This window comes from Scleropages formosus, chromosome 6, assembly GCF_900964775.1.
Source record: "Scleropages formosus chromosome 6, fSclFor1.1, whole genome shotgun sequence".
Lineage (NCBI taxonomy): Eukaryota > Metazoa > Chordata > Actinopteri > Osteoglossiformes > Osteoglossidae > Scleropages > Scleropages formosus.
Window position 1 is genome coordinate 18,769,935 of NC_041811.1, and position 25,660 is coordinate 18,795,594.

Genomic DNA, 25,660 nt, shown 5'->3' on the forward strand with positions numbered 1-25,660 from the left:
GTTTAAAACCAAAACTCCCCACCAGTCTTTTAGAACTGAAGAAGCCACTTGGATGAGTGATGAAATGTATTCAGGAAAACTCATGCAAGTCCAGTTGCCCCCCCCCCCCCCCCTTTTTTTTTTTTTTAATTTTTTTATTTTTTTTTTATTTTATTATTTTTATTAAAAGATATGCCATGACCTAGATGATTGAGAATCTTCACAGACATACGTGTGACACTGACTTACCACATACTCCTGAAAAAGATGTCCATCATCCTCATCTAAATAGATGCAAAGCACTTTGAGGACTGCTGTCCTTTTACAGTTAATGTACCGTAAGCTGTGCTTCCAACTTTTATGCAACTCGAACGTGTTGTATGCATTGGATTTGCGGCACGGTGGCACAGCAAGTAGAGCTGCTGTCTCACAGCACCTGGGTGGTGCGAGAGGACGTGGGTTCGATCCCTGCTCAGTCTGTGTGGAGTTTGCATGTTCTCCCTGTGTCTGCGTGGGTTTCCTCCCACAGTCCAAAGACATGCTGTCAGGTTCCCCCTTAGTGTGTGTGAGTATCACAGAGTGAGTGTGTTTCACTGATGCATTGATGAGTAGCTCCTTGTAAGTAGTGTATGTTGCAGTGTAGTCACCTTGGTGAATAAGGTGTGTGGACTAGTAACACTACATAATGTTTGTTGCCCTGAATTGACAAGTGTTCTCAGTACAGTGGGAAAATGAGTCTCCTCTTTCAAAAGCATCATGCTGTGATCAGTAATTGCTTTATGAAAGCCATCTGCAATGCTGCAACAAAACAGAGTCCTGAACACTTTCGCTAGGAATTCGGTTCTCTTCTTAATGTATTCAGGAACCCGGGAGTGGAGCTAGTGAGGTTTCCTAATACACATTAAAATCTGTCTTTTAATTTATTATGCATTAATTCATGTTTGCCACCTGAAGTAATAATTGTAACCAATATTACATCTCCATTAAATAAAAGTGGTACACACATTTACATTAATTTATGTAGCAGATGCTTTTCTCCAAAGCGACTTCCAATGAACTCTATGTAGTGTTACCAGCCCACACACCTTATTCACCAAGGTGACTTACACGGCTAGATACACTGCTTACAATGGGTCACTCATCCATACGTCCCGCTTTTGGAGGAAAAGCATCCGCTAAATGAATAAATGTAAACAACAGCCATATCTGCTTATTTACATTACTTTGACTCTTTTCTCCAATGCGACTTGTTAGACTGGATAATTATCCATCTGTGAAGATGAAAGTATAGCTAACAGATGATGATGATGATTATGATGAATGTGCCATCAAGTCAGCCCTAACTAATCGCGACCACTCATGTGGATTACAAAGCAAGGGAGGAATGGAACTGGTTTGTTAGCTTTTTTGGACTGGGGGGACCAGAGCAGTTGGAGGAAACTCCTGAAGTATAATTGAGAGACATTTGGCAATAGGGTCCTAATTCAGCTTTCGCTGTCCACAGTCAAGGTGCAGCTCTGCAAGATGACCACACCACAGTCTCCCAAGGTATTTCAGGTAAATGGCAACGTTTGTAAGAAATTACAATACAGCTGCGAGAACAATATTTTACATGATGTTCACTAAATTTTGACATAACCATGTGTTTTTTTTTTCCCAGCATAATAAGTGTAGCTTGGCTGTAATTGTGCTGCTACTTTTTTCGACTGTAAGATATAAATCAAATGAATTACACCTTAGCAGTTTGGTTTATTTCTACATAACCTGCAGATCTGTAGCGATGCACGAAGAAAGTAGGGCACGTGTGAAGGTAGTGCGAGTGCTGTGTATTCAGTTCCACAGAAGCCAGTCCTGCAGGCACAAGAGGCCAACTCTGCCACTTGCTCCTCCGTAACTGTCTGCTGGAAGGTGTCCGAGGGCGGCGTCATCAGCTGCGTCCACGTCTGCGGAAAGACTGAAGCGCAGGAAGGTACAGTCCCTCAGTGAGATGCAGTACTTTACCACCATGCTAGTGTCACTCAGGAGGAAATGATCCACTTTGAGAAATTGGGAATCAGTGACATGATTTTTCCTGTTATAATTATACATAAATATACACTTGTGAGCCAAAGTGACTTAGGAATGTTATTTAAAACCCCCACAACCAACACCCGCTCCCCAAATCCTTGACCCTCTGGCTTTCTTTTATGAGACTTTAATTGATTTAACTGGTCACATCTGGTGTTCATTCCTTCATAAAATGTTTTTCCCTGGTGGGGCTGCCAGTCTGAGAGATGGGTGCGTTATTTAGGCTGCTGCCTGCTGCATTTATTTGTGGAAATATGGCTGGAAAACATTCAGCGAACAGTTAAATATCGTTACAGTTAATAGGTTTAGTTAATATTATTACAGATAATCTAAAAATAGCTTCACATTAAGAATAAATACACACACACACACACACACACACACACACACACACACGTTTTCTGAACCGCTTGTCCCATATGGGGTCGCGGGGAACCGGAGCCTACCCAGTAACACAGGGCGTAAGGCCGGAGGGGGAGGGGATACACCCAGGACGGGACGCCAGTCTGCCGCAAGGCACCCCAAGCGGGACTCGAACCCCAGACCCACCGGAAAGCAGGACCGTGGTCCAACCCACTGCGCCACCGCACCCCCTTATATTAAGAATAAATATGAAATTTTAAAATAAAGCTTAACAGCAACAATAATAATACTGTAACGACTCGCTTTACTAATGAGAGTCATGTTTGAGTGGAAAAGCCGTTTATTGTAAATGGCTGGGAATTGTGGGAAAGATGTAAAATAGCTGTTCGACCACTGTGGGGCCGGAAAGGGATATTAAGGGAGTGAGTATCTGTCGGGCAGTATGAGAAGGTTAATAAAAGCTTGAAAAAGGCTAAAAAGGCTGGAAGGTTGGCTTGAGGTTCAGGTCCTTGAGGAAAAGGGGTCCTCGGAATGAGCATCATTTCCACTGGTGCGTGCTGAGACTTCTTGCTTTGTGCTGCTGTTCCAATAAACATTCATAATGAACACTGTCTGCCCATCCTTCTTTGTCACATCCAAACCCTGAGCACAGTGCACTACATTAATAATAATAATAATACACACACAATACCTACAACCGCCTGTCCCAAGCGGGCTCGCGGCAAACCAGAGCCTAACCCAGCAACACAGGGTGCAAGGCTGGAGGGGGAGGGGACACACCCAGGATGGGATACAGTCCACTGCAAGGTACCCCAAGCAGGACTCAAACCCCAGACCCGCCACACAGCGAGCCCTGGCAAAACCCGCTGTGCCCCCGTAATAATAATAATAATAATTTTGGCACAGCGGGTTTTGCCAGGGCTTGCTGTGTGGTGGGCCTGGGGTTTGAGTTATTATTATTATCATGCCCATGAACTCGCCCCTTGAACAAGCTTCCTTTGCCCTGCGCTTGGGTTCTACGCACCTGCCCCGGGGAAACACCGTGACAATTATTCTTATTATTATTATTATTATTATCATTATTATGCCCTTTTCAAAAGTAAGATGGAAGCATTTTCTCTGTATTTAAAACTTGCCATGTCCTTCCATCTGTGTGATTGTTTTTTCAAAGACAGTACAGTTTCTGCAGCTTATATCTGTAAAAAAGACCTTTTTGAATAGCCAACAAACAGATATGTCTTGTTTTTTTACTTCATATGAAGAATTCCCGGGATTGAGTTCGTTCACCACGCTACTCAGCCTGCTTGGTTGGCTGTCACAGCATCCTCTCTCTGGGTACATCCAGAGTGAGAAATAATTTTATGAAATCCCAATGCAGCCAGAAAGTGCCAGTTCTTATTTGTTACTTCGGATAACATTCGAATTGCGCTTTCTGAAGAACATAGCATAGTACAGCGCTACTTTCTTCCGTAGTCGTTGACAAAAGATGACACTTGCTGTGGGAGTGTCAGTGTGGCACCGCAACTTGTCAGGGGACCGAAACACGTGAGCAGTAGTATTCAGTGGAGTTATACGGAAGACTGGGGGGTCACGATCCAAACCATGACCGAACACTGGAGAGACACCCACTGTTACACCTAACACTGCATTCAATAGATTTGCAAGCGCAGACAGGTGAGCAGCTTTGGCCCGTGCTTGCTCTCTGGTGGGTCTGGGGTTCGAGTCCCACTTGGGGTAGCTTACAAGGGACTGGTGTCCCGTCCTGGATGCGTCCCTCCCCCCTCCAGCCTTGCGCCCTGTGTTGCCAGGTTAGGCTCCGGCTCATCGCAACCCTGCTTGGTTCAACTTGCTTCAGACTGTGTGTGTATTAACATAATCCTTAATTTCTGCATTATTATACAGAAAACACATTTAAACACATTTTTGACTTCACATTTCAACATACCGTCAGTGTGATGGGATGCCTTAGAGCATAAAATTAACTTCTTAGGTTGTACAGTAAACCTCAGTAGAATTAAATGAAGCTTAAGGACAAATAAAAACCATATATACTGATATTCACAGCACCCATGTTCTACAATTCCTGCTCATGGTGTATCCTGTGAAAAGTGCTCCATCTTTCTTCTGCTGTTTGATTGCTGTGCACAGCCACATCTGAAGAGCATAAGGTGACGACAAAGGAGAACTGCTGCACCCTCGAGGATCTGGTCCCAGACAGCAGCTACGACGTGTGGGTGACTGAGGAGAGTGAGGCAGAAGCCAGTCCACCCAGCGAGAAGATGACTTTCCTCACGGCCAGAAATTTGTCACGTTTAGGAGGTGTACGCATGGGTGAGGCTCGGAGCTTTAGCGGCTGATGGATTTCTTCTTTGTTGGGGGTATTTTGTTGAACGGCCCCATCTGCTCCAGTGATCAGCACCAAGCCATGCTCCGTACTCTGGGACTCGGCCACCATCCGCTGGACCGCCGCCTGTCCGGCTGCTGTGGAGACCTACACCTTGGAGTACTGCCAGCAGGGCGGCAGTGAGGGAGAGGGTCTCAGGTGTGTTTATAAGTGCCACCCATCTGTACTCCCCAACTGTGCAGATGATCACATCCATTTATTCCCTTAACTGAAAAATATACAAGATGCATACAGTTTCCAAGCCATGGCTGCTTGGATCAGCTGAGCTCTGACGTGTGACGATACAATTTCATGATACTTCCTGTAGCAAAGGTCTAGTAAGAATGAAGATGCACGGCACTATCGTGTTGTAAATTTTCCACTCATGTCTTATTTACCTAATGTTTTTTTGCCCATAGTGACTTACATTGTTAAATGCCCTACACTGATTTACCCACTTTTACAGCACCGTAACTTCCATTAGCGAATGGGAGGGTGAGTACTTTTGCTAAGGGGTGCTGGAGTAGAAGATGGGATTTGAACCCTGATCCCTTGCGTGTAAGGCAATAGTTCGAACCACTTTGCTTCCTAGCGCCCCGTCAGATTTTGTATTGTTTATTGTTTATTTGTTTGCTTTGACGTAGGTTCATTGCAGGTATAAAAGGCTGTGAACAGAATGTCTCCCTCCACCCAAAGAGACGTACCTGTTCTATGTCAAAGCTGTGAACTTCGCAGTGGCCAGCGAGCAGAGCGAGGGAGCCCTCATCTCCACTCGGGGTGAGCCGCTGTCTCCGAAGGCCCCCCACAGAGGACAAACATACATAGGGTGCAACACTACAAAGCTGGCCTAGAAATATTGCATCCAGACGAAAAGGAATGTCATGAAGGGGCCACTCACTTTAAGCCAGAGTTTGTGTGTGTGTGTGTGTGTGTGTGTAGACCTTGTGGCAACTGGCCTTTCGCTTCAGGTAACTCACTTTTCAGTGATGATAACAGTCTGTTTGTCTGACCTCTCTATGTCCAGCCACCAAGTTCTACTTGCTCAAGGACACTGCTAACTCCGTCCTTGACGTGTCTGAGGACAGCAATGAGGTGCAATACCCCGGAAGACTTTCAGCAGGAGGTTCTCTCTTAACACGTAAGGGAACAGTAAAAAATTATTAGAAATGACTTATTTCTGATTATTATTTTCCATCATTTGACATTTGTTCCTTTACCAGGTTTTTCCAGTGCGATTATGCAGTGCGCACTGACTTACGCAATTTCATAAAGTGGTGCAGCTTAGAGGTTTATGGTTCCGCCCATTAACACAGCCAGACATTTATTCAAGGGTCTGCGGTAAAATACCTTGCGCTAGAGTCTGTCAGCGGTTCCCTTCCAAGAATTTGTTCCACTTGCTTATTTGGAAGATGTCTTTGAAAACAGTCGAATGCCCTCGGGTGGCATTTATGAATAGTTCCAGCACATGACTGGCTTTCCGATGGCACCTCAACCCCAGCCCCAAATGCCCAGGCTTCTGGGGGGAACTCCTGCCCCCACGCTGATACTTCTACGGGGAGACGGAGGTAGGAACCTGGGAGGCCTATCGGATTGGGGTGGCCTGCCAGTCAGCCTCCCGTGACGTTGCGATGGGAGAAGACGGAAAGTTCTGGTGCTTTCGCCGTGTTTCACTCTCTCCCAGGTAAGGTCCAGTGTCCTAAACGCTCCATACTGTGTTTGTGTGTATCTGTGTCAGTGCTTGAGCACCCCCTGATACATGGGTGATTCCTTTACCCAAATACTTCCACAGCCATGGATGCTTGGATCAGCTGAGCTCTGAAGTGCGACACGTTCGTCCGCTACAAAAAACATAGAAACCGACCTTCGTTCGCACTACACATAAGACAACTTTGTCAAAGGTGGCTCATGATGTGTGGTGTACTACATTAACCTACATATAGTCATGAACCCAACTGTACCAGGCAGCAATGTAACACACTCTTTATGAGCCTTTTAGAGTCACCATTTTGTAGGAATGCATGTCTTTGGATTGTGGGAGAAAAGCCACACAAGCAAGTGGTGAACATGCAAACTCCACACAGACTGAATGGGGATTGAACCTATATCCAGTTAGCACCGCTGGTGCCGTGAAGCACCCGCTCTACCTGGTACCCCACTGTACTGCCTGGACAAGGTGTGAACACATAAATGACCTTGAATGCAACCAGGAATTTAAGTAAATTCTGGGCCTAATGGGCTGTATACATGCTGTTACTCCAGTGTGCAGTATGAACTCCTCCACAACAAAGTGCAGACGAGCATCCGTATGGCAGGGGTTCCCTCCAGGATCGGCACTTTGTTGGACTACCAGCACGGGCGGCTCTCCTTCTTCGACGGCCAGACCGGGCAGCTCCTGGGCTCTCTGCAGCATGCCTTCACTGAGGCCTGCCATCCTGCCCTGGCCCTGGAGCAGCCTGGCACCCTAGTCCTGCAGGCTGCCGTGGAGCTTCCAGCGTTCGCCGTGCAGGCCTGACACTTCTGCAAGCATTTGTACTTCTGAACTCAATGGCAGCAGGTGAGCATAATTTTCCCTTTTTTATTTTTATATTCTCATCATAGAGTCTAGTATTTCAACTGCGATTTGATGTTCCTTTGTACAAAAATGGTTTTTTATGAGTATGATGTAACTTTGCATACCAGTTTTAATGTTTCTGATATAACACATAGTGTGTAAATGTTTCCCCCCTAAAGAATTTTCAGTATGATTTTAATTCACTTTAGTGTTTCATGAGGATTTCTGTGCGTGATATTGGCAGGACTGAGAGGTCAAGATTATGAAACTGACACTGTGTTTTATTTTTATTGTTTTACTTTTTTCTTTTCTTACAAATGTTTCTTTAAAATTCTGTTTTTTTTTTTTCTTTTAAGTACTGTTGATAAATATTCACCTTCACAGTGTTTGGTTTACATGCTGAAAAGTCCATGAAATAAAGTGAGACATTACTGCAGATGCAGGTTTGAAAACGTGGGAAACGCAAGAGCCCAGACCAGTTTCGTGAAACTGTCCCAGCATGCTTGCGTCTATGCGATTTGTCACGTGGAAATGATACCGTAGGACAGCTCAGGACTGGCTCACAACACAGCTTAAAGCACATTAACATGTGACAAACATGTTACTGGTGATGAAGTTCTAGATGGTGGTGAAGCATTACTTCACGTTGCTTCGGTGTCTTGAAAACAAATGCCTTTCTGTTGATTGCACTGATTTAAAAAATTGCTGCCTGGTTACTACAAATAAACGTTATGTAATGACAGATGGATTTCAATACTCCCACTTTGTGGTTTGGTCTAAGCTGTAAATGAATGGGGCTGTGTTCATTTCCTTTGCCCGTGTTCTCCTCAGTACTTGGATAAAATTTAAATTAAATTCAAAATTAAATTTTTGAAATTGATTCTTTGCATTTATTATTGATAGAGTAAATAAGGCCAAGCCTTAGAGTGTGCTGTGCATTTTTGTTGACTGAAAGTCGCTGAAATGTAACTGAACCACCTCTGCTTTTGGACTTGACGCTGTATTAGTTACCAATAAAGGAAGATATGTTAAGTGATTCCCAGAACCCTGTCCAGAAGGAACTCATTGCAAACCCTGGAATTTTAAATCACTTTATGCAGATGGTCCAGCTTGTTTGTAAATCTAAACACTAATGTGTCAGTGCAGGAATAAAAGTTTCTGCACTTCCAAAGTACAAACTGAGAATATTCTAAAAAATTCTGTGCGCTGGCGTATGGGCACTATTTATCAAAATGCTGTTGAGTTTTTCAATATTTGAAGAGCAGTGTAAAATGTGTGTTTTTAAACTTGAAAAACTCATTCATTGTTCAGTCTTTTATATTAACACCTGGCTAGTATGGATGCTGCTTTTGTTTACAGATAGTTTATAGATGCACTGGACAAGATTCCTTATTATTCACATTTACTAAGTGTTGGAGATTTTGAGAAATATGTATAAGAGACAGACAATTTGAGAAGGTGAGTTAGTTTCAACATGCAGACTAATAGAAAATAGTTCTACGTGCATAAAAGAGCCGGGATGGTTAGGGCGGAGTTTTGTGTTATAATTCCTATGTTTCCTCACATCACTAATTTAATTTTACTTTTCAAAATTTCTTTTAAAATGAGTTTTATTTGATCTCTTTATATAAGAAGAATGTTTACTGCGATACAATAAATGTGTGCAATAAATTCACCTTTCTTACCTTTGGAAGAAAACCATGAACAGGGATTTCGTTGCCTTTACTACAACGTCCATTTACTTTTTTTTAAATAGAAATACATCATACTTTAATGTTTGGAAAAATTACAATGATTTTTTTTTTTAATAAAATTGTAGATCTTGTGTCTGACATGAGAAAACTATTCAATAATCTACACTGGGAGATAGTTTTACAACAGTCCTTTATTTCTGCATCATCATCATTTAATCCTCTCTGCTCCAGTCGGAGCAGAAGGCCTTCACTGCATGTCTCCATCGTTATTTCTGAATACTGAGGTAAATTAATATGTGGACATACTGTACTGCTATATACTGTTTCACAGAGCATAGCGGTTTTCAGCGGGTTTGTATTTCTATTTTTAACAGTTATGTACTAATTGAATGAGTGGTGTAACAAGAGAAAAATTAGTCACATATCTTACAGTCAGCTGATGCTTTTCGCCAAAGCAACTCACAATGTTAAAATTATTTCCCTGGAGCACTTTAGGATAAGTACCTTACACAAGGGTACTATAGCCAGAGGTGAGGCTTGAACCTGAGGGTCCAAAGGCAGTAGCTCTAACCACTAGACTACCAGCTGTCCTCTCTTTAATTGCTCCTTTATAGCATGATCCCTGTGATTCTTAAAACAAATCAAGGTCATCATTTTTATAGTTTCTAAGGCAATTAGTAAAACAGTTTTCACTTGTGAATTGCTGTATGGTTTTGGATGCTTGTACGTCATACTTAGTTTTAGAGGAAAGCTGTAATTTAAACAGTGCTGCTACTTTGAGCTCTGTAACTTGCTTTCATTCTCAAAAGCAATGAGGATAAAAAAATGCATAAATAAGTATTATGAAAACAGACTTATTTACTGTGGTTTTATTTGGTGAGGAAGGGTTCTCACAAGAGACACACACAGAGTCTGAAACCACTTGTCCTGAGGAGCCGGAGCCTAAGGGAACACACCCAGGACAGGACGCCAGTCCATCACAAGGCACCCCAAGAAGGAGCTGAACCCCAGACCCACCACAGAGCAGAACCCAGCCAAACCTGCTGTGCCACTGTGCCACCAGCCCTGCCTCTTTATGACAGACTGTCCACAGCACCCTAGTTCTCAAAGACTGTTATAATGGACAGTTTAAAGCACAGCCGGCAAGAAAGATGCTCATTTGCATGAGCGAATTATCAACCCACACCTATAAGAAGTGCCTTAGAACATAAAATTCAGTGCAAACTATGAGCCTTGGTGACAATGAACACCACCCCACACCACTTGTGGCTTGGCCTCTAGTGCACATCTCAGGTGCCTTGTAGTTGTGTGGCTCCTTGCAAACATCTGCCAATAATCTCATGAGATATTTTCCTAGTGTAAAACCATCTTCTGTCATAATAGTGCACACGCAATCAAAAACAGTTTTAAAAAGTGCTGAAAAAAGTTGCAAAGGCAAAAGGAAGCCTTACCTATCAGTTGAAAACATTCCAAATCCAGGAAGCAGTGTTGCAAATGCAGCAGATGGTAGTGTACTGATTAGAGCTGGTGCCCTTGGCCCTCGAGGTTGCAGGTTTGAATCCCAGATGTAGTTCCCCGAAGCAAGATACTTACCTTAAGTTCAGTTTGGGCAGCACCATGGCACAGTGAGAAGTGCCGCTGTCTTGCAGTGCCTGGGTGGTGCAAGAGGACATGGGTTTGATCCCCACTCAGTCTGTGTGGAGTCTGTATATTTTCCCTGTGTCTGTGTGGGTTTACCACAGGTGCTCTGGTTTCTTCCCACAGTCCAAAGACATACTGTTCAGGTTCACCTGTAGTGTGTGACTGACAGAGAGAGTGTGTTTCACTGATGTATGGATGAGTGACCCATTGTAAGCAGTGTATCTAGCAGGGTAAGTCACCACGGTGAATAAGGTGTGTGGGCTGGTAACACTACATAGAGCTCATTGGAAGTCACTTTAGAGAAAACACACACCTTGTCTGAAACCACTTGTCCCAAGTGGGGTTGCAGTGAACTGGAGCCTAACCTGGCAACACAGGGTGCAAGGCTGGAGGGGGAGGGGACACACCCAGGATGGGATGCCAGTCCACCACAAGGCACCCCAAGTGGGACTTGAACCCCAGACCCACTAGAGAGTGGGACCCAGCCAAGCCTGCTGCACCACCACGCTCCCCACTTTGGAGAAAAGCATCTCCTAAATAAATAAATGTAAGTTGCTCTGCTAAAATTGCCCACCTGTATAAGTAGGTGACTAATTATAAGTTGCTTTGGAGAGGAGCATCAGCAGAAGGAATGAATTAAATAAAGAGGTAGCTACTAGTGCTGTGTTGTGTGTTTAATAATTACTACCACTAGATGGCGCTCTTTAACAATTGAATCCAATTTACTTAAGCAAACAAATGTTTGCTTTCTCAAAAAGTAGCTTCACTATCACTTTCCAACATCCTAACTGGTCTATCACTGTTACAAAATTTGCATGTCTATTTAAAGAATGTGTTAGTTGCTTTTAAATCACTGATCTCTGTTTTGTGGCTGAAACAATATACATTTTGTACCCAGGTTTTTTTTTTTGTATGTGTTACATGAATGTAATGCTGCTTAGAAACCACCAGATTGTACAAAGTAAAGAGTTCAATATGAAAATCCGCTAATAATAAGACAAAAATTAAACGTGGTTCTGTGGATCTTCATCCACACCATATTAAAGTTCAGTATAGCTTTTTCGAAAAAAAAAAAAAGAACAGCAAAAGCAGAAAAACAAAAAAAGACAACATTCATTTGGAAGGTCCACCTAATGCAGATGATGTAAGACTGAACTTTTTTCACACATGATTTTAGGAATCAATTTGACTCGAAACGTAAATTACTCACATTTAGGTATTATGCCTGTGTTCAAATGGGGGTGTGGTAACGCAGCAGGTTTGACTGGGTCCTGCTTTCTGGTGGGTGTGGGGTTCAAGTCCTGCTTGGGGTGCCTTGTGATGGACTGGTGTCCTGCCCTGGGTGTGTCTCCTCCCCCTCCAGCCCTATGCCCTGTGTTGCTGCGTTAGGCTCTGGCTCCCTGTGACCGTGAATGGGACAAGTGGTTCAGACAGTGTGTGTGTGTGTTCAAGTGCTCTATAAAAATAAATTGAATTGAACTGAATATTGATCAAGGGGCAGTTTGAATGATATCTTCTTGATTAACTGAAAATCAATGACTTGTGAATCATCCGTCTCAGCTGGACTCGTCGGCTCTGAACAGGCAGCCTGTGAGTTCTCCAGCACAAGCGCCTCCAAGCAACCCTCCCGGGCAGAACAAAAAAACCCTTGGAGGTCTCTTATTGGGGCTGGGAAATTACAAAAAACATCACTGAGAACAGGTTCAGTGCCAACAACTCACTCAGAGAGACTTTGCTCTTCGTTTGTTCGTGTCACACCACTTCTGGTAAAGCACAGTGTAAAGGCCCAAAAGCAAGTGAGAGATGCTGTACATGGAAATGAGTACCAGGAGACCACAGCACCATTCCATCGATGGCAGCCTGGTCACTCTTGGCCAAGGGCTTCTGCCATTACAGACAACAGCACTGTACAGTGCATCTAGTGGATGATATGACCACCCTCATAGCGCTCCTCCTCACATTTTTGACAAAATAGTCATAAGATTTCATAATAGTTCATCATAGCAATGGAAAGACTTGCAGATTTGAATCCCACCAGCTGTAGTACCCTTGAGCAAGGTACTTACCCTAAATTGCTCCAGTAAAATTGTCCAGCTGTGTAAATGGGTACATAGTTGCAGGAAGCTTAAGGGTGAAAGTTTCTTTGGTGAAAAGCATCAGCTAAAAGAAGGGGTGTAAACCCTAGTCTATCCAGGAACTGTAGTGTGGTACTTTGCATGTGGGTCCTATGTTTTAAACAATATTCATCTGTCTCTCCATTGATCCATTGATCCATTATCAGCCACCTTTAATTCATACTTCGTCTATCTATCAATAAGCACTTGTCCAGCGAAGGGTCGCAGAGGTCCAAAGGCTATCCTGGAAGCACAGGATACGTTGGACAGGCCACAAATCTACTGCAGGCACACACACAATCATTAACTTCCAAATAAATACACTGTAGGACATTTGGAGTCACTGGTTAAGCTGAAACACATGTCTTTAGACTGCAGGAGGAAACCAGAGCACCCAGAGGAAATCCACACAAACAGTCTGAGTTGGGATCAAACCCACATGCTAGTCCAAAACCCGGGAGCTGTGAGGCACCGCGTGCTACCTGTAGTACTATGGTACCGTGCCGCCCCACTAAAAGAGTGTCTTTAATTTTTTTTGTCTGCACATATTACAGTCTAGGCACCCTTTTGCCCACTTTGTATGCAACAAGGTGATAACCTAGACCATGAGGGCTCTGCAAGGTGATTGACTCCCTGTCTTACGGGGTGTGTAAGTCATGTGTCTCGACTCCAGGAGGCTCCTTTATGGCTGGAATATATTGGCCCATTTATTCAGAGATGGGGACAGGCCTAATGATTTTCTCAGCCTTTAATGGTGCCTTTGATGCGGGGCCCTGGCTCTGGCCCCGCCCCCTACCCCCTGCCCCCCCCCTTCCCCACTGTGCCGCCACCGCCTGTTTCAAAGCCGGGGTGCTAATGACGGGCGTCGGCGCGGTACCTGCTTCCCATTCTCGGCGTGGTGCTACGTGCTTCTGTTCGATCTCCAGCAGTGCAGAGACTCAGCATGACGGCAGAAGCTTCAGCCATGTCACGATTTCACACACATTGTGCGCATTTATTCCCCCGCCCCCCTCACGCCGGCTGCAGACGGGTCTGGTTCGGTTACATCATGTCTCGTGAATTAATCAGAAGGGAATGCTGCGGTTTCAAGGGAAAGGTCACGCTTTCTTGCCGCACGATCTTCGCTGCCCCGACCCCGTTCCGCGTGCGAAAGGCCCTGCTTCCAACTACACGCTCCGTTCGAAGACACGTCACCCGCAACGTTTTGTCTTCCAGCAGCGCCGCGGAGCATAGGTTTACTCGGAAGACTCACTTGCGGAGGGGCTTACGTGAATTTCAGTTGTTGAGTCATACGGCAGATAGTACAGTGCTTGTGTTCTCGCTCTCCGAATAAATCAGCGCTGACGTCTGCACTATTGAGCTCTGTGAGAGGGAGGCCTTCCGCTCGGTCAAACAATGAAAAGCTGCACAATTTATTAAGCACGGGGAAGTCTTTAAGTCTTTCACATCTGCGGGAGAGGCGATCTGAAAGGGGACAAATGTGTCTGGATGCTTTCGTGTCGCTGTAATAAGCTATGTGACGTGGGGAAGACGTTCATTTTTCCCGCGTTCTTCGCGTTCCTTTCGTACGACTTCACGGATTTTGAGCTCAACGTGTATTTTTAAACTTGAGAATCTGTTATTAATAATTACATTAGTAAAAGCAGAGTCGGTCAACAGGGGGCGCGATGGCGCGGTGGGTTGGAACGGGTCCTGGTCTCCGGTGGGTCTGGGGTTTGAGTCCTGCGTGGGGTGCCTTGCGATGGACTGGCGTCCCGTCCTGGGTGCGTCCCCTCCCTCCCAGCCTTTTGCCCTGTGTTGCCAGGTCAGACTCCAGCTCCCTGCGACCCTGTATGGGACAAGCGGTTTCAGATGTTGTGTGTGTGTGTGTGAGTCGGTCGATATCCCGGGTCTCTCGGCGGAAGGAGATTGCATAACCACCGGCGTACAGAGAAGATAACAAGTGGCGTAATCTCTTTAATTTCCTGCGTAATGCTTCAAAGACAGAGGCCTTCCTCTCTGTGAAAAGCATTATCCTCTTCCTCCTCTACAGACAGGGCAGGAAATAGAGGTTTTCGTTTTCAAACTTTTTGGGTGCTCCGGAGGAATGCGTTGAAATAGGCGTGTCATCGGCAGCTTAAAATTCGGCACGGTTAGCGAATCACACCCCCTCCAAAGGAACCAAAGTTTTCCATATGTTTAGAGTTCCTTCTAGACGATATCCTGTTTAGGAGCCCGGGACACATGGCCCCACAAACACATCGAGCAGCGCAATTAGGCTCTCGGCGGTGGTCGTCTACCTGTACTCGTTATTAGCGGTGCGGCTGCTTTTATTAGCAAATACAACAGCGAAGGCATTATGCACACCCTTTGTTCACGCGAAGAACCGAAAACGCGGAAGGATTCCGAGAGCTCCGGACAAATCGAATGAACGGAAAAATGCGGGTTCTGTATTTACAAATAGCCGTATTGCTCACGGATGACTCGCCGGCAAACAATAATCATCGACGGCTTCAAAGGAGAGCATGTTCTCCAGGATGAAAATAGTGACACATTCTGCTTCAACCAGTGAAATAAATCACTGGAATATTGAATAACCCTCCATCCAGAGGTCTCCTCTGAGCTTTATTCATTGGCAGGAAGCTGAAAGGTCCTTTTGTTTTGCTTTTTTTTGCCCATCGTGTACCCTAAAACCCGTGCAGACAGGGTCCAGCGTGTGTCAGATTACCAACTGCTGAACTAATGGCTTCCATGTGGCGCCCAGGTGACATGCTCGCAAGTGTCCATCAGAGGCGGTCGAGAGCAGCTTGAGCCTCCGTTGGGAGGCTGTTGAAAGTATTTATAATAAAAGAGGTATAGCTGCCGCACCGTTCCATCAAGACGGTTTTTGACGGAACATTTTCGCATGTTCTTTGATGACATCGAACTGCCGGCAGATGGACGACTTCCCGAAGACGACTTTACGCTGTTGATGGCACTTTGAGCAGCAGCTGCCCACATCTGTCTTTGTAATCCAACAAATGTGATTTTCTACTGAGATGAATTTCAGCTCAATATGAAAGAAAATCATTATACAGCCTTACACAAGGACAGCAACTCTTCCATTCTCAGCTTTTGCTTTTCCTTCCTGCTTTTGAGGCTTGAGCTCCATTTGATAAAAGTGGTACATTCAGTTATTTTAGATGCTTTTCTCCAAAGTGAGAATTATTCACCGTGGTGACTTACACTGCTAGATACACTACTTACACTGGGTCACTCATTCATACATCAGTGAAACACACTCTCTCTGTCACTCACACACTATGGGTGAACCTGAACAGCATGTCTTTGGAGTGTGGGAGGAAACCAGAGCACCCAGAGGAAATCCAAGCAGACACGGAGAGAACATGCAAACTCCCCACAGACCGAGCAGGGATCGAACCCATGTCCTCTCACACCACCCAGGTGCTGTGAGACAGCAGCGCTACTCACTATGCCACCCATAGAGTATGTTTACATGATTAAACAGAAAATACTTCATTGCCTGTATTTTTTCTGCCTAAAGCAAAAGCATTTTTTGAAAAATCATAAACTAAAGTTTTTGGACCGTGAAGCTTTACATTCCATATTTATGCATCTATATCACAGTAAAAAATATAATTTTCATTACCCAGTTTCACACACCTGTCAATGAAATTGTTTTTCTATTATCCTTTACGACTCCATTATTCTATAATTACAATGCTATGATCAAAATTCCTTAATGTGCGAGATGAAACTATCCAAAATTTTCCAAATGTTCAGAACATAAATTCTGAGTACAAATAATGTAAATACAGATAAGAAAAAAGAAGATAGATTTCACAAAGCATTGCATTTGTAATAGGAAAACCTGTTTTTCGGAAACCGTATTGAAATAAGTCTTTTACAGCATGATAAGAAATTTTTGATGCTTATATTGTTGTATGTTCATAAATACATGCTGTTGAGACTCATTAAGCCACTCATCACACTCAGAGTACTTAATAGTTACGAGTTCAGCTGGTAGTGCGAAAATGCATTTTTTTGCATGTCCTTCATATTTTTTGCCAGCAGCAGCTGCTAGAAATTGATAATTTTTAACTCACTTACAAGTGAATGTTTTACGCTGGTTTTTGGAGAATGGTATATCAGCCCCCTTTCAAACCCCCGATGATGTTTCCAAAACCTTTCCTACAAAATCCGTCCACCTTACACACCCCAACAATTACACTACATCCGAACAGACTCAAATGTGCCAGTTTGGGTGTAATGCAATTCTTCTTGGGGTCCATATGGTGGGCAGTATCAGTGCCCCTATTAGCGTCACTCTGAATACCAGAGTTGAGCTGCAGTCTGTTCATGTTTACTAAATGCAAAGGTTTCTCGAAGGTGATCTGTATGTTATGCGCTGTTGTCATGTAAAGTATTTGTGGAAGCCCTGTCGAACCCTGTACTCCAGAGTTCCCGCTTATGTCCCTCGCTGGCTTTAGCTAACTACTAATCACTAACTACTAATGACTAATTACTAATAACTAACCACTAATGACTTACTACCAATCACTAATGACTAACTACTAATGACTAACTACCAATCACTAATCAATAACTATGAATCACTAATCAATAACTACTAATTATCAACTATCAATCACTAATCACTATCTACTAATGACTAACTACCAATCACTAAATACTAACAACTAACTACTAATCAGTACCTAACTACTAATGACTAACTTCTAATCACTAATCAATAACTAACTACTAATGACTAACTACCAATCACTAATCAATAATGACTAATGACTAACTACTAAGCCCAAAGGCTCTTTGGCAGGGTTAACTTAAAAGTGTAGGATGTTCGCACTCATACTAGGATCATGAATAGTTTTCCCACTGTATGGACTCTTATTAATTTACTTCGTTTTGCAGCACTGCTCCTGTTCTCATCGCATGACTGAACACATGTGGCTTTGTTTCTTCTTTAAGATACCAACTGAAAATTAATTTAGAGCAGATCAGTATGTCCATATAGTCATTTGGAAACTTTTTAATTTAGTTTAGACTATTTATTAGAATTTAATAAAACTTTATTGTTCTATTACATTTATTAAAATGAAATAAAACTGCATTTCATTCCCATGATCTGGTTTGAAAGGAGAAGGTTAAAACAACAACAGAACATTCAGCCAGACTTGGCTCAGCAGTTTGCTTGCTATACATTGAAAAGCTTGATCTTGACTGCTGAAATTGTGTCTGATTACTCTCTTCACTACTTTTACTTGCCAATTAATTTTACATGCAAATTATTGACTGTGAGGAAAAATGCTTTGTATGTCAAGGTAAAAAAGACTAAATAAACTCCATCTTTGGCATGTTGTTCTGTTGAGACTATTCCACGCATAGAGTTAGTATAGTCTAATCCAGGGATCTCAACAATCCTTTCAGAAACTTTAAAAATCACATTAAAGCTGGTATTCAGTTGCTACAGAAAATGGGCTCTTCAGGCTTCTCTTCATAGCTCATGGGCTTCATTGCCAACAAAAATTTTTTTGTCCTTATCCATGTAATTTCTGTGGCTTTTCAAACTCATTTTATGATGTGAAAACCATAACCCTAACTAGACATACTCTAGACAATATTCCAAGTGCTTTACTGTAAAAAAAAATGCTATATACTCCATCATACAGTTTTGTGCAAAAGTTTTAGGCACTTAGATTTTCACAAAAATATTTGTTTTAGACGGTTATTTAATGTCTTCTGCATTAGTGTCAATGGGAAGAAGCATATTATAGATTTCCAAGCAAAAAGTTAAAGAAAGAAAGCACACACACACACACTGTCTGAGACGGCTTGTCTTGAGTGGGGTCATGGCGAACAGGAGCCAAACCTGGCAACACAGGGCACAAGACTAGAGAGGGAGGGGACACACCCAGGATGGGACGCCAGTCCATCACAAGACACCCCAAGCAGGACTCGAACCCAAGACCCACCAGAGAGCTGGACCCTCCCAAGCCTGTCGCGACCCCGCTCAAGACAAGCTTTTGTTGACGATGGATGGCTACTAATCTTTGTAGGAAGTTTATTACTTAAGAGCATTATTTTTGGCAGCATTTTTACTTTACAGCTTTTTTCCCCAACCAAGTGCCTAAAACTTCTACACAGTACTGTACATGATCATGCGCTCTATTACTACATTCATTATACTCTTTCAATACACCTTTGTCATTTTTACGACACATCCCAGCAAGCTACATGCTCTAATCTCTGCTGCTACTTTATATATTAATTTTGTCAGCTATTACACATTGCATATTTTACTGTGAATTCTCCTATTTGCCACATCCCAAAAATATTACAAGATTCCGTTTAGTGCCGTTGAATTTCAATTGCCCCAATCCAGCCCAGACCTCCATCCTATATGATAGCTCTCTTTTGTATCTTTCTAGCTGAATGCTTCTCCTGCAGGTAATTTTTAAATAAGCGAATATTATATGTTACTGAAAAAATGTGCCTATAGTATTGTGGAAGGGGCAGGCTTGAACAGATCCTCCTCCCTCCCCCCCTTCCAAACTGACTGCTTCTTGTTGAAGGGCCATTACCAAGAAATGAGCAACATGTGTGGCCAGTTGGAGATAAATGAAAGCCTTAAAATGTCAGAAACCAAAGTTTTGTTGGAGAGAGAGTTTGGGAGAGAGTTGTGGGCATGAGGATATTTCTGTGGAATTTTGAGATTTTGACCCTGGGGTTGATGTTGACTAATATATTGCCCTATGCCAAAAGTTCATTTTATATCCCTTTTTTGTGTGTACTTTTTAGTTTTGGTTGTGTGCTTAATTTATATAAATGGGAAGGAAAAATTTAAAAGTTCCACAAATATAATCATCTAGAAAGTCCATCCATCCACCGTCAACAGCCGCTTGTCCTGAGCGGGATAGGGGTGAGATGGAGCCGTACCCAGTAACACAAGACACAAGACCAAAGGGGGAGGGAACAGACCCAGGACAGGATGCTAGTCCATTGCAGGGCACCCCAAGCAGGACTTGAACCCCAGACCCACCACACAGTAGGCACTGGCTGAACCCTAGACCTGCCACCACATCATCCACAAAGCAGTTCTGCAAACTTGCTTTGACACTGCTTCAATCACTACTTCAAAAGCTTCCTTTCTATTTGCCTTACCTTTGTTGTAAATGGTTTCTGCAAGAAAATGTTTAGCTTCTATGTAGATGTGAATGCCAGTACAGAATTGTTCATGGGCAACTAAGCAGTGAACCCTTCATTAAGGATTACAGCTAGTACATAATGATACTGTGCAGAGCATTATATTCTAAAACAGCCATTGCTTTTATTTCAAAATAAAATACACACACGCATATAGGCTGAAGCTGCTTGTCCCAAGCAGGGGTCACGGCAAGCCGGAGCCTAACCCAGCAACACAGGGCACAAGGCTGGAAGGGGAGGGGACACACCCAAGACGGGACATCAATCCATCGCAAGGCACCCCGAGCGGGACTCGAACCCTTGACCCACAAGGGAGTAGGACCCATCCAAACCTGCTACGCCATTGCACTCCCCTAAAATAAAATAAAATAAATATGTATTTAATGTATATAAAACCATTTTAATTTGGGATCTGCTGTTGATCTGTTGTTATGCAGAAACATACTTAAAATGTGAAGCAGAATTTATTAAACAATATTTTTGTAATTTTTTTACTATAATAAGGTTCAGTACAATATTCTTCCATTGCTCAAATTTGCTTCAGTGCATTGTTCAATATGCTAATATCTCTGTGCTGAATGACAAACCTGGAAAGTCATGCTAAGAATTTTTCAGGCTTAATGGACACCCTGATCTGCTTCTGAGCAATCATATTTTATCTGATAAAAACACGGCTATTAAGTTATTACATAGGATAAATCCCTTCAACTGGACTCCCAGTGAAAATACTCTCGTACCCGTACAGACATTCTTTTGTAACTGGTATTCCAAAGAAAACATTTCCATTACATTTTCAGACAAAGCAATTGTAAGTTATGCTACACAAGGATAATCTAAGGGTTAGGGGTTTATATCACGTTTCCTCAGACCTGGAAGCTATGAACGTAACTGAAAAATCTACAATGACTTTTTATTGCCTTTGTGTAAATAGAACGGGTGAGGTAATGTTACAGTCTATTGCAGTTTTTTCCTTGCTTATTTGCTAGAACACATAGCGAAAGCCCACCATATCATCTCTAACATATGGCTAACAGGACATGGACAAACCCACCATGGAGACAGTATGGAATTGCTGTATGTCCGGATGTAAAAGAACAAGTAAAATGCTTAGTTTTGGCTTGGGACATAGTTTGGCTCACCAGACAGTCCTTTCTAATTAAGTGACCAATAAAAAGGCATTTAGTTATCCTTATATGCAACACAAAATAGACCGAGATAACACAGCTGCGTGTATGTGTGTTTTATATTTACTTTTATAAGATACTAAAATAAATTTTAATTAACAAACGATTGAAGAAATACTTCCATGCAGTAACCATTATAAAACATCTTGCTGAAGCACTAATGTGATTTATGAAAGGGTCCTTGGGCTAAAAGTATGTTGCAAACCTGCAATGACTGCATATGTCTTAAACAAGAAGCCTTGAGCTTCATTGGTTCACCTCCACAGGACAGGCTGGATGACTGGGTTTTGCAAAATACAGAAGCGACCCACTCCTGGAGTTCAGATGATCTCATTGACCACATTCTAAAGCGAGTCAACCAACATGGCTTTGCAAATTCCACAGGACTCCGGAGAACTGAGATCATGTGGTTTGCAGGAATTACTCTTTACGATTACCCTTTCATTCGATCTTCCTTTCAGAATGGTGAATGCTATAGCAGCTGTTCAGGTAAAAAAAAAAAAAAAAAGGAATTTGAAGTCCATATTTTTGTAATATATCAATTTGAGCATTAACAAAGAAATCAGAATATTAATGTTACCATTACACGAGATATCCATTCATAAAGTAATCATGTGTTCATAAACACAAAGCCCTTTACCAAGGTATTCAAGGTAACAAATACAATTGTTTATTCCAGTTCACCTTGAGGTGGTTGTTGAATACCTTCTTGGATTTAATGTTTTTTCTTACTTCTGTTAAACAACAAGGAAGAAACATTTAGCAGTACGGGAGTTATGCTTTAAAAGAGAAGGTGAAAAATTTACCGAAGAAACAAACACTGTCACTTACCAGCCCAGTGCAATTCATTTAATTTAACTGCTGCATGCAGTTCTACACTGACACTTCTGAATAAATTGTATACTTTTGGGGTCTGGGATTCGAGTCCCGCTTGGGGTACCTTGTGGCAGACTGGCGTCCCGTCCTGGGTGTGTCCCCTCCCCCTCCGGCCTTACGCCCTGAGTTGCCGGGTAGGCTCCGGCTCCCCGCGACCCCTGAATGGGACAAGCGGTTCAGAAAATGTGTGTGTATACTCTTGTTATGAATTTCACACACACACACACACACACACACACTGGGTGAAACCGCTTGTCCCGAGCAGGGTCGCAGCAAACCAGAGCCTAACCTGGCAACACAGGACACAAACCTGGAGGGGTAGGGGACACACCCAGGAAGGGATGCCAGTTCGTCGCAAGGTGCCACAAGCAGGACTCGAACCCTAGACCCACCAGAGAGCAGAACCCGGCCAAACCCGCTGCCCCATCGCGTCCCCTGTTATGAATTCCTTTATCTATAATTTAATACTTGAGTGGAAAATCACACTTATCTGAGCACAACACTGTAATTTACAATACTGTAAATGCAGTGCAATTTAAACAATTCACCCAGTCATTGTATGCTAACTCATGAGAGGACAGTTCACATCACAAAGACTGCTATAGGCTGTAAGACTGATTTCTCCTGACGGCTTTGCATCTGCATTGAGTTTTACTCGATTTTACTAGATTCATTAACCAAAAAGGGGGGCGTGGTGTCGCAGCAGGTTCAGCCAGTGTCCGCTGTGCGGTGGGTTTGGGGTTGAGCCCTGCTTAGGGTGCCTAGCAATGGACTGGCGTCCCGTCCTGGGTGTGTCCCCTCGGCTTTGAGCCCTGTGTTGCCAAGTAAGGCCCCAACTTGACCCCATTCGGGACAAACGGTTGTTGCCGATGGATGGACATTAACTAAAATGTACACTTTTCATACCCATATCCAAAGATTTAATCATAAGGTACATGTGAGGACTTTCATTATATATGGGAAAGCAAATAACTAAAATATATTCAGAGTTTTCTTAAAAGTTTGCTAGTTTCCTAAATCCTAGGGCTTGTAAGTGGATGCAGTGACCGAGATTCATTTTGTTTTCAAAATTTGCTCATTTAAAAAGGCAGTATAAAGCATAAAAAGTTATGTATTGAGTAATGTGGAAAAAAAACAGAGAAGAAAATTATAGCAAATAGGTTTTCTTACTGGTTTTGGATTAGATTTGACTAAAGAACAATTTTGAGATATGCTATAATTTCAGTTCAATTTAATTTTAATTCAGTTTATTTTTATAGAACTCTCCTGTCAACAGTGAGGTCACACGCTGAACAATTCAGCACAAATGACCAATTCTAAACAGATATAAAAGTAGAAATAATGACAGAAATAATAAGTAATTCAACGGGAATATTAAAAAGGGAACAGAAAAGAAAGTGTACAGAAAAGCCCCAAACCACATATAACCGGAGAAAAATAAACCTCTGAGGATTCAAGTACCAGTAGCTGCCCATTTCTCCTGGGCTTTCTAGTCTAATATATGTTGACCTGTGTAGGCCGTGTATAGAAAGGGGAACTTATCAGGTATGTTTATGAAGACAAAAGTCATGGTCTGGTTTTAATTAGGCTGCTGAGTCAGCCGGTCAAGTTGGTGTCATGAAGTCCAAGCATCAGGTCACCGATTTGGAGGTCATCAGGATGGAGGTGCAACCAAAGGATTCCCAGGTGATTCTGGTGATTCCAAGGGCATTGCAACAGCTCAGGAGAAAACAGAAGATAGAAAACCAGTGGTCAGTACCATATTAACTGTCAGGCGGACAATCAAACAGGTGAGGTAGAAAAACCAGAAGGCTTGGCAGCCACATCAGGTGAATAGATTGCTGAAAGGCTAGTTTAAAGAGTTGGGATTCTAGTCTTAATTTGAAAATATGGACAAAACATGGTCTTTTGATGTTTCACATGACCTGACAAAAAGATACTTTGTTGCCAAATCAGACAAACTTATCGTTAAGCAAAATCTCGAAACTTAAAAATTAATGGTCAATTAGTCATACATTTCTTTTAAAACCTATCCAAGATACATAAACATAGAATATTTATGGACTATTTATTGGTATTTCCAAAAGAGGCTCACCTGGCTCACAAAGTAATGTGAAATACGGAGCTTTTTGAAACACGGACATCTACGCGTTTGTTGGTTCGCTTAAACAAAAATACATATATTAATATTTAGTGTATTTCTTTGCCTTTTTTTAAAATTTAGTATAGATTTTTACTGTAAACTTTCTGAACATGACAAGGTTAAAAAATTAAAGTTTAATCATTTGTATATTTGTATATATTTAATCATTTGTATATCTACAGGATTTAAGCTAAGATACGTAACTTCCATTAACAACGACATACTTCCAGCTGAAAATAATTTCCGAAAATATACAAATTTCATTGTTTGGCTAGGAACAAATCCCCGGGCCTTTGTACAGATACAGTATTGATAGAGTGTCATTAAGGCTGTTTTGAGCTGTGCCAGCGTCCTCAAAAAGTGAAGCATATCTTACTGGAAAAAGCACGTATCTCTGAGCTCAGTTAGCCCAGAGCTCCAGAATTATTTATTTGTTTGTTTTCAAAAGACAAAGTATGTGAAGATAGGACATCATGTTGCAATTTAAATAATCGGTACATTGTGTGTACCCAAAGGCCTTGTTGTTTCATGGGCAAAGTGAGTCATACCTCGTTGTTAACACCTTGAATGCCCAGCGTGGTGTCATTTTTTGCTGTTCCTACACTCTATAGGACACGGCAAGTGTTTCTAGTTTGTTGGCTTTGCGCTGCGCTGCAGGCATTCCTGAGAAACAAAGAACCCCCATTTGCTGTCAGGACACCTTAACCTTTCACGACCTCATCTCCCATGATAACACAAAGCGCAGGCTGTAAAAAAGCACTTGGGATTCCTTCGACTTATAAAGACATTGCATTCAGGGCAATTACTGAGGATCAGATGTCTGCTGTTAGTGAGTAAAAAAGAATATACGTACCTTAAATCTACAAAATATAAATTGCACTCTGCTTTTAAAGCTTTTTAAACCAGACCACAAGAGAAAGAATCTGCCCTTAATCATGTTGTGTGAGCAACTACATATACAATAAACAGATATTATCACTTCATGTCAGCATTTCATTTCAACTATTAAGTTGGTTTTCAAGAGTCATTTCGGTACAATAACGGTTATTGCTTTCAAGACCTAAAAAACATTTTGATTACCAAAAATATAAATGTTTCGCCCAAACGAAAAGCCCTGCGTTCTTTGTCTAGTATTAGTACAGCTTGGCCATTTTTTTTTACTGCAACAATACAGATGTGTGCGCAGGTCGTAAATGAAGGACACATAAGGATCCACTGCTGAAACACCTGGTTACACTTGTACGGAAGGTGCAGCGAGCTCAGTGTGAATTCCCCAAAAAAACTGCAAAAAGCAGACCCCACGCGTTGACACCGGGACCCAGTCGGATGGTAGCCTTTAAGTCACACCTCCCCGGTGTGAGGCCATCTGAAAAAGACATCATCGCCTCTATCAGTCATCACCCCAGCTCTCCGTCAAGGTCCTGCCCAGTCTCAGAGCCAGCTGGCCAGGGAGATACCTCAC

General features: G+C 42.6%; 1 protein-coding gene across 1 annotated transcript; it reads left to right on the forward strand.

The window, feature by feature from the left end:
* The first annotated feature begins 1,363 nt into the window (after positions 1-1,363).
* LOC108924994 (cardiomyopathy-associated protein 5-like) lies at positions 1,364-8,896 on the forward strand. The gene is made up of 9 exons (XM_029253075.1): positions 1,364-1,372; positions 1,455-1,536; positions 1,814-1,948; positions 4,558-4,740; positions 4,819-4,951; positions 5,437-5,569; positions 5,817-5,930; positions 6,291-6,473; positions 7,052-8,896. Exons 1-6 carry the CDS (start codon positions 1,364-1,366, stop codon positions 5,516-5,518), a joined length of 624 nt encoding a protein of 207 aa, XP_029108908.1. The 3' UTR covers positions 5,519-5,569; positions 5,817-5,930; positions 6,291-6,473; positions 7,052-8,896.
* Positions 8,897-25,660: the final 16,764 nt, after the last annotated feature.

What these genes read in the sequence shown, in the direction of transcription:
- LOC108924994 (XM_029253075.1), top strand. An exon ending in AAAGACTGAAGCGCAGGAAG is followed by an intron (nt 1,949 to 4,557) that starts GTACAGTCCCTC and finishes TGCTGTGCACAG; the next exon opens with CCACATCTGAAGAGCATAAG. An exon ending in AGTGAGGGAGAGGGTCTCAG is followed by an intron (nt 4,952 to 5,436) that starts GTGTGTTTATAA and finishes GCTTTGACGTAG; the next exon opens with GTTCATTGCAGGTATAAAAG.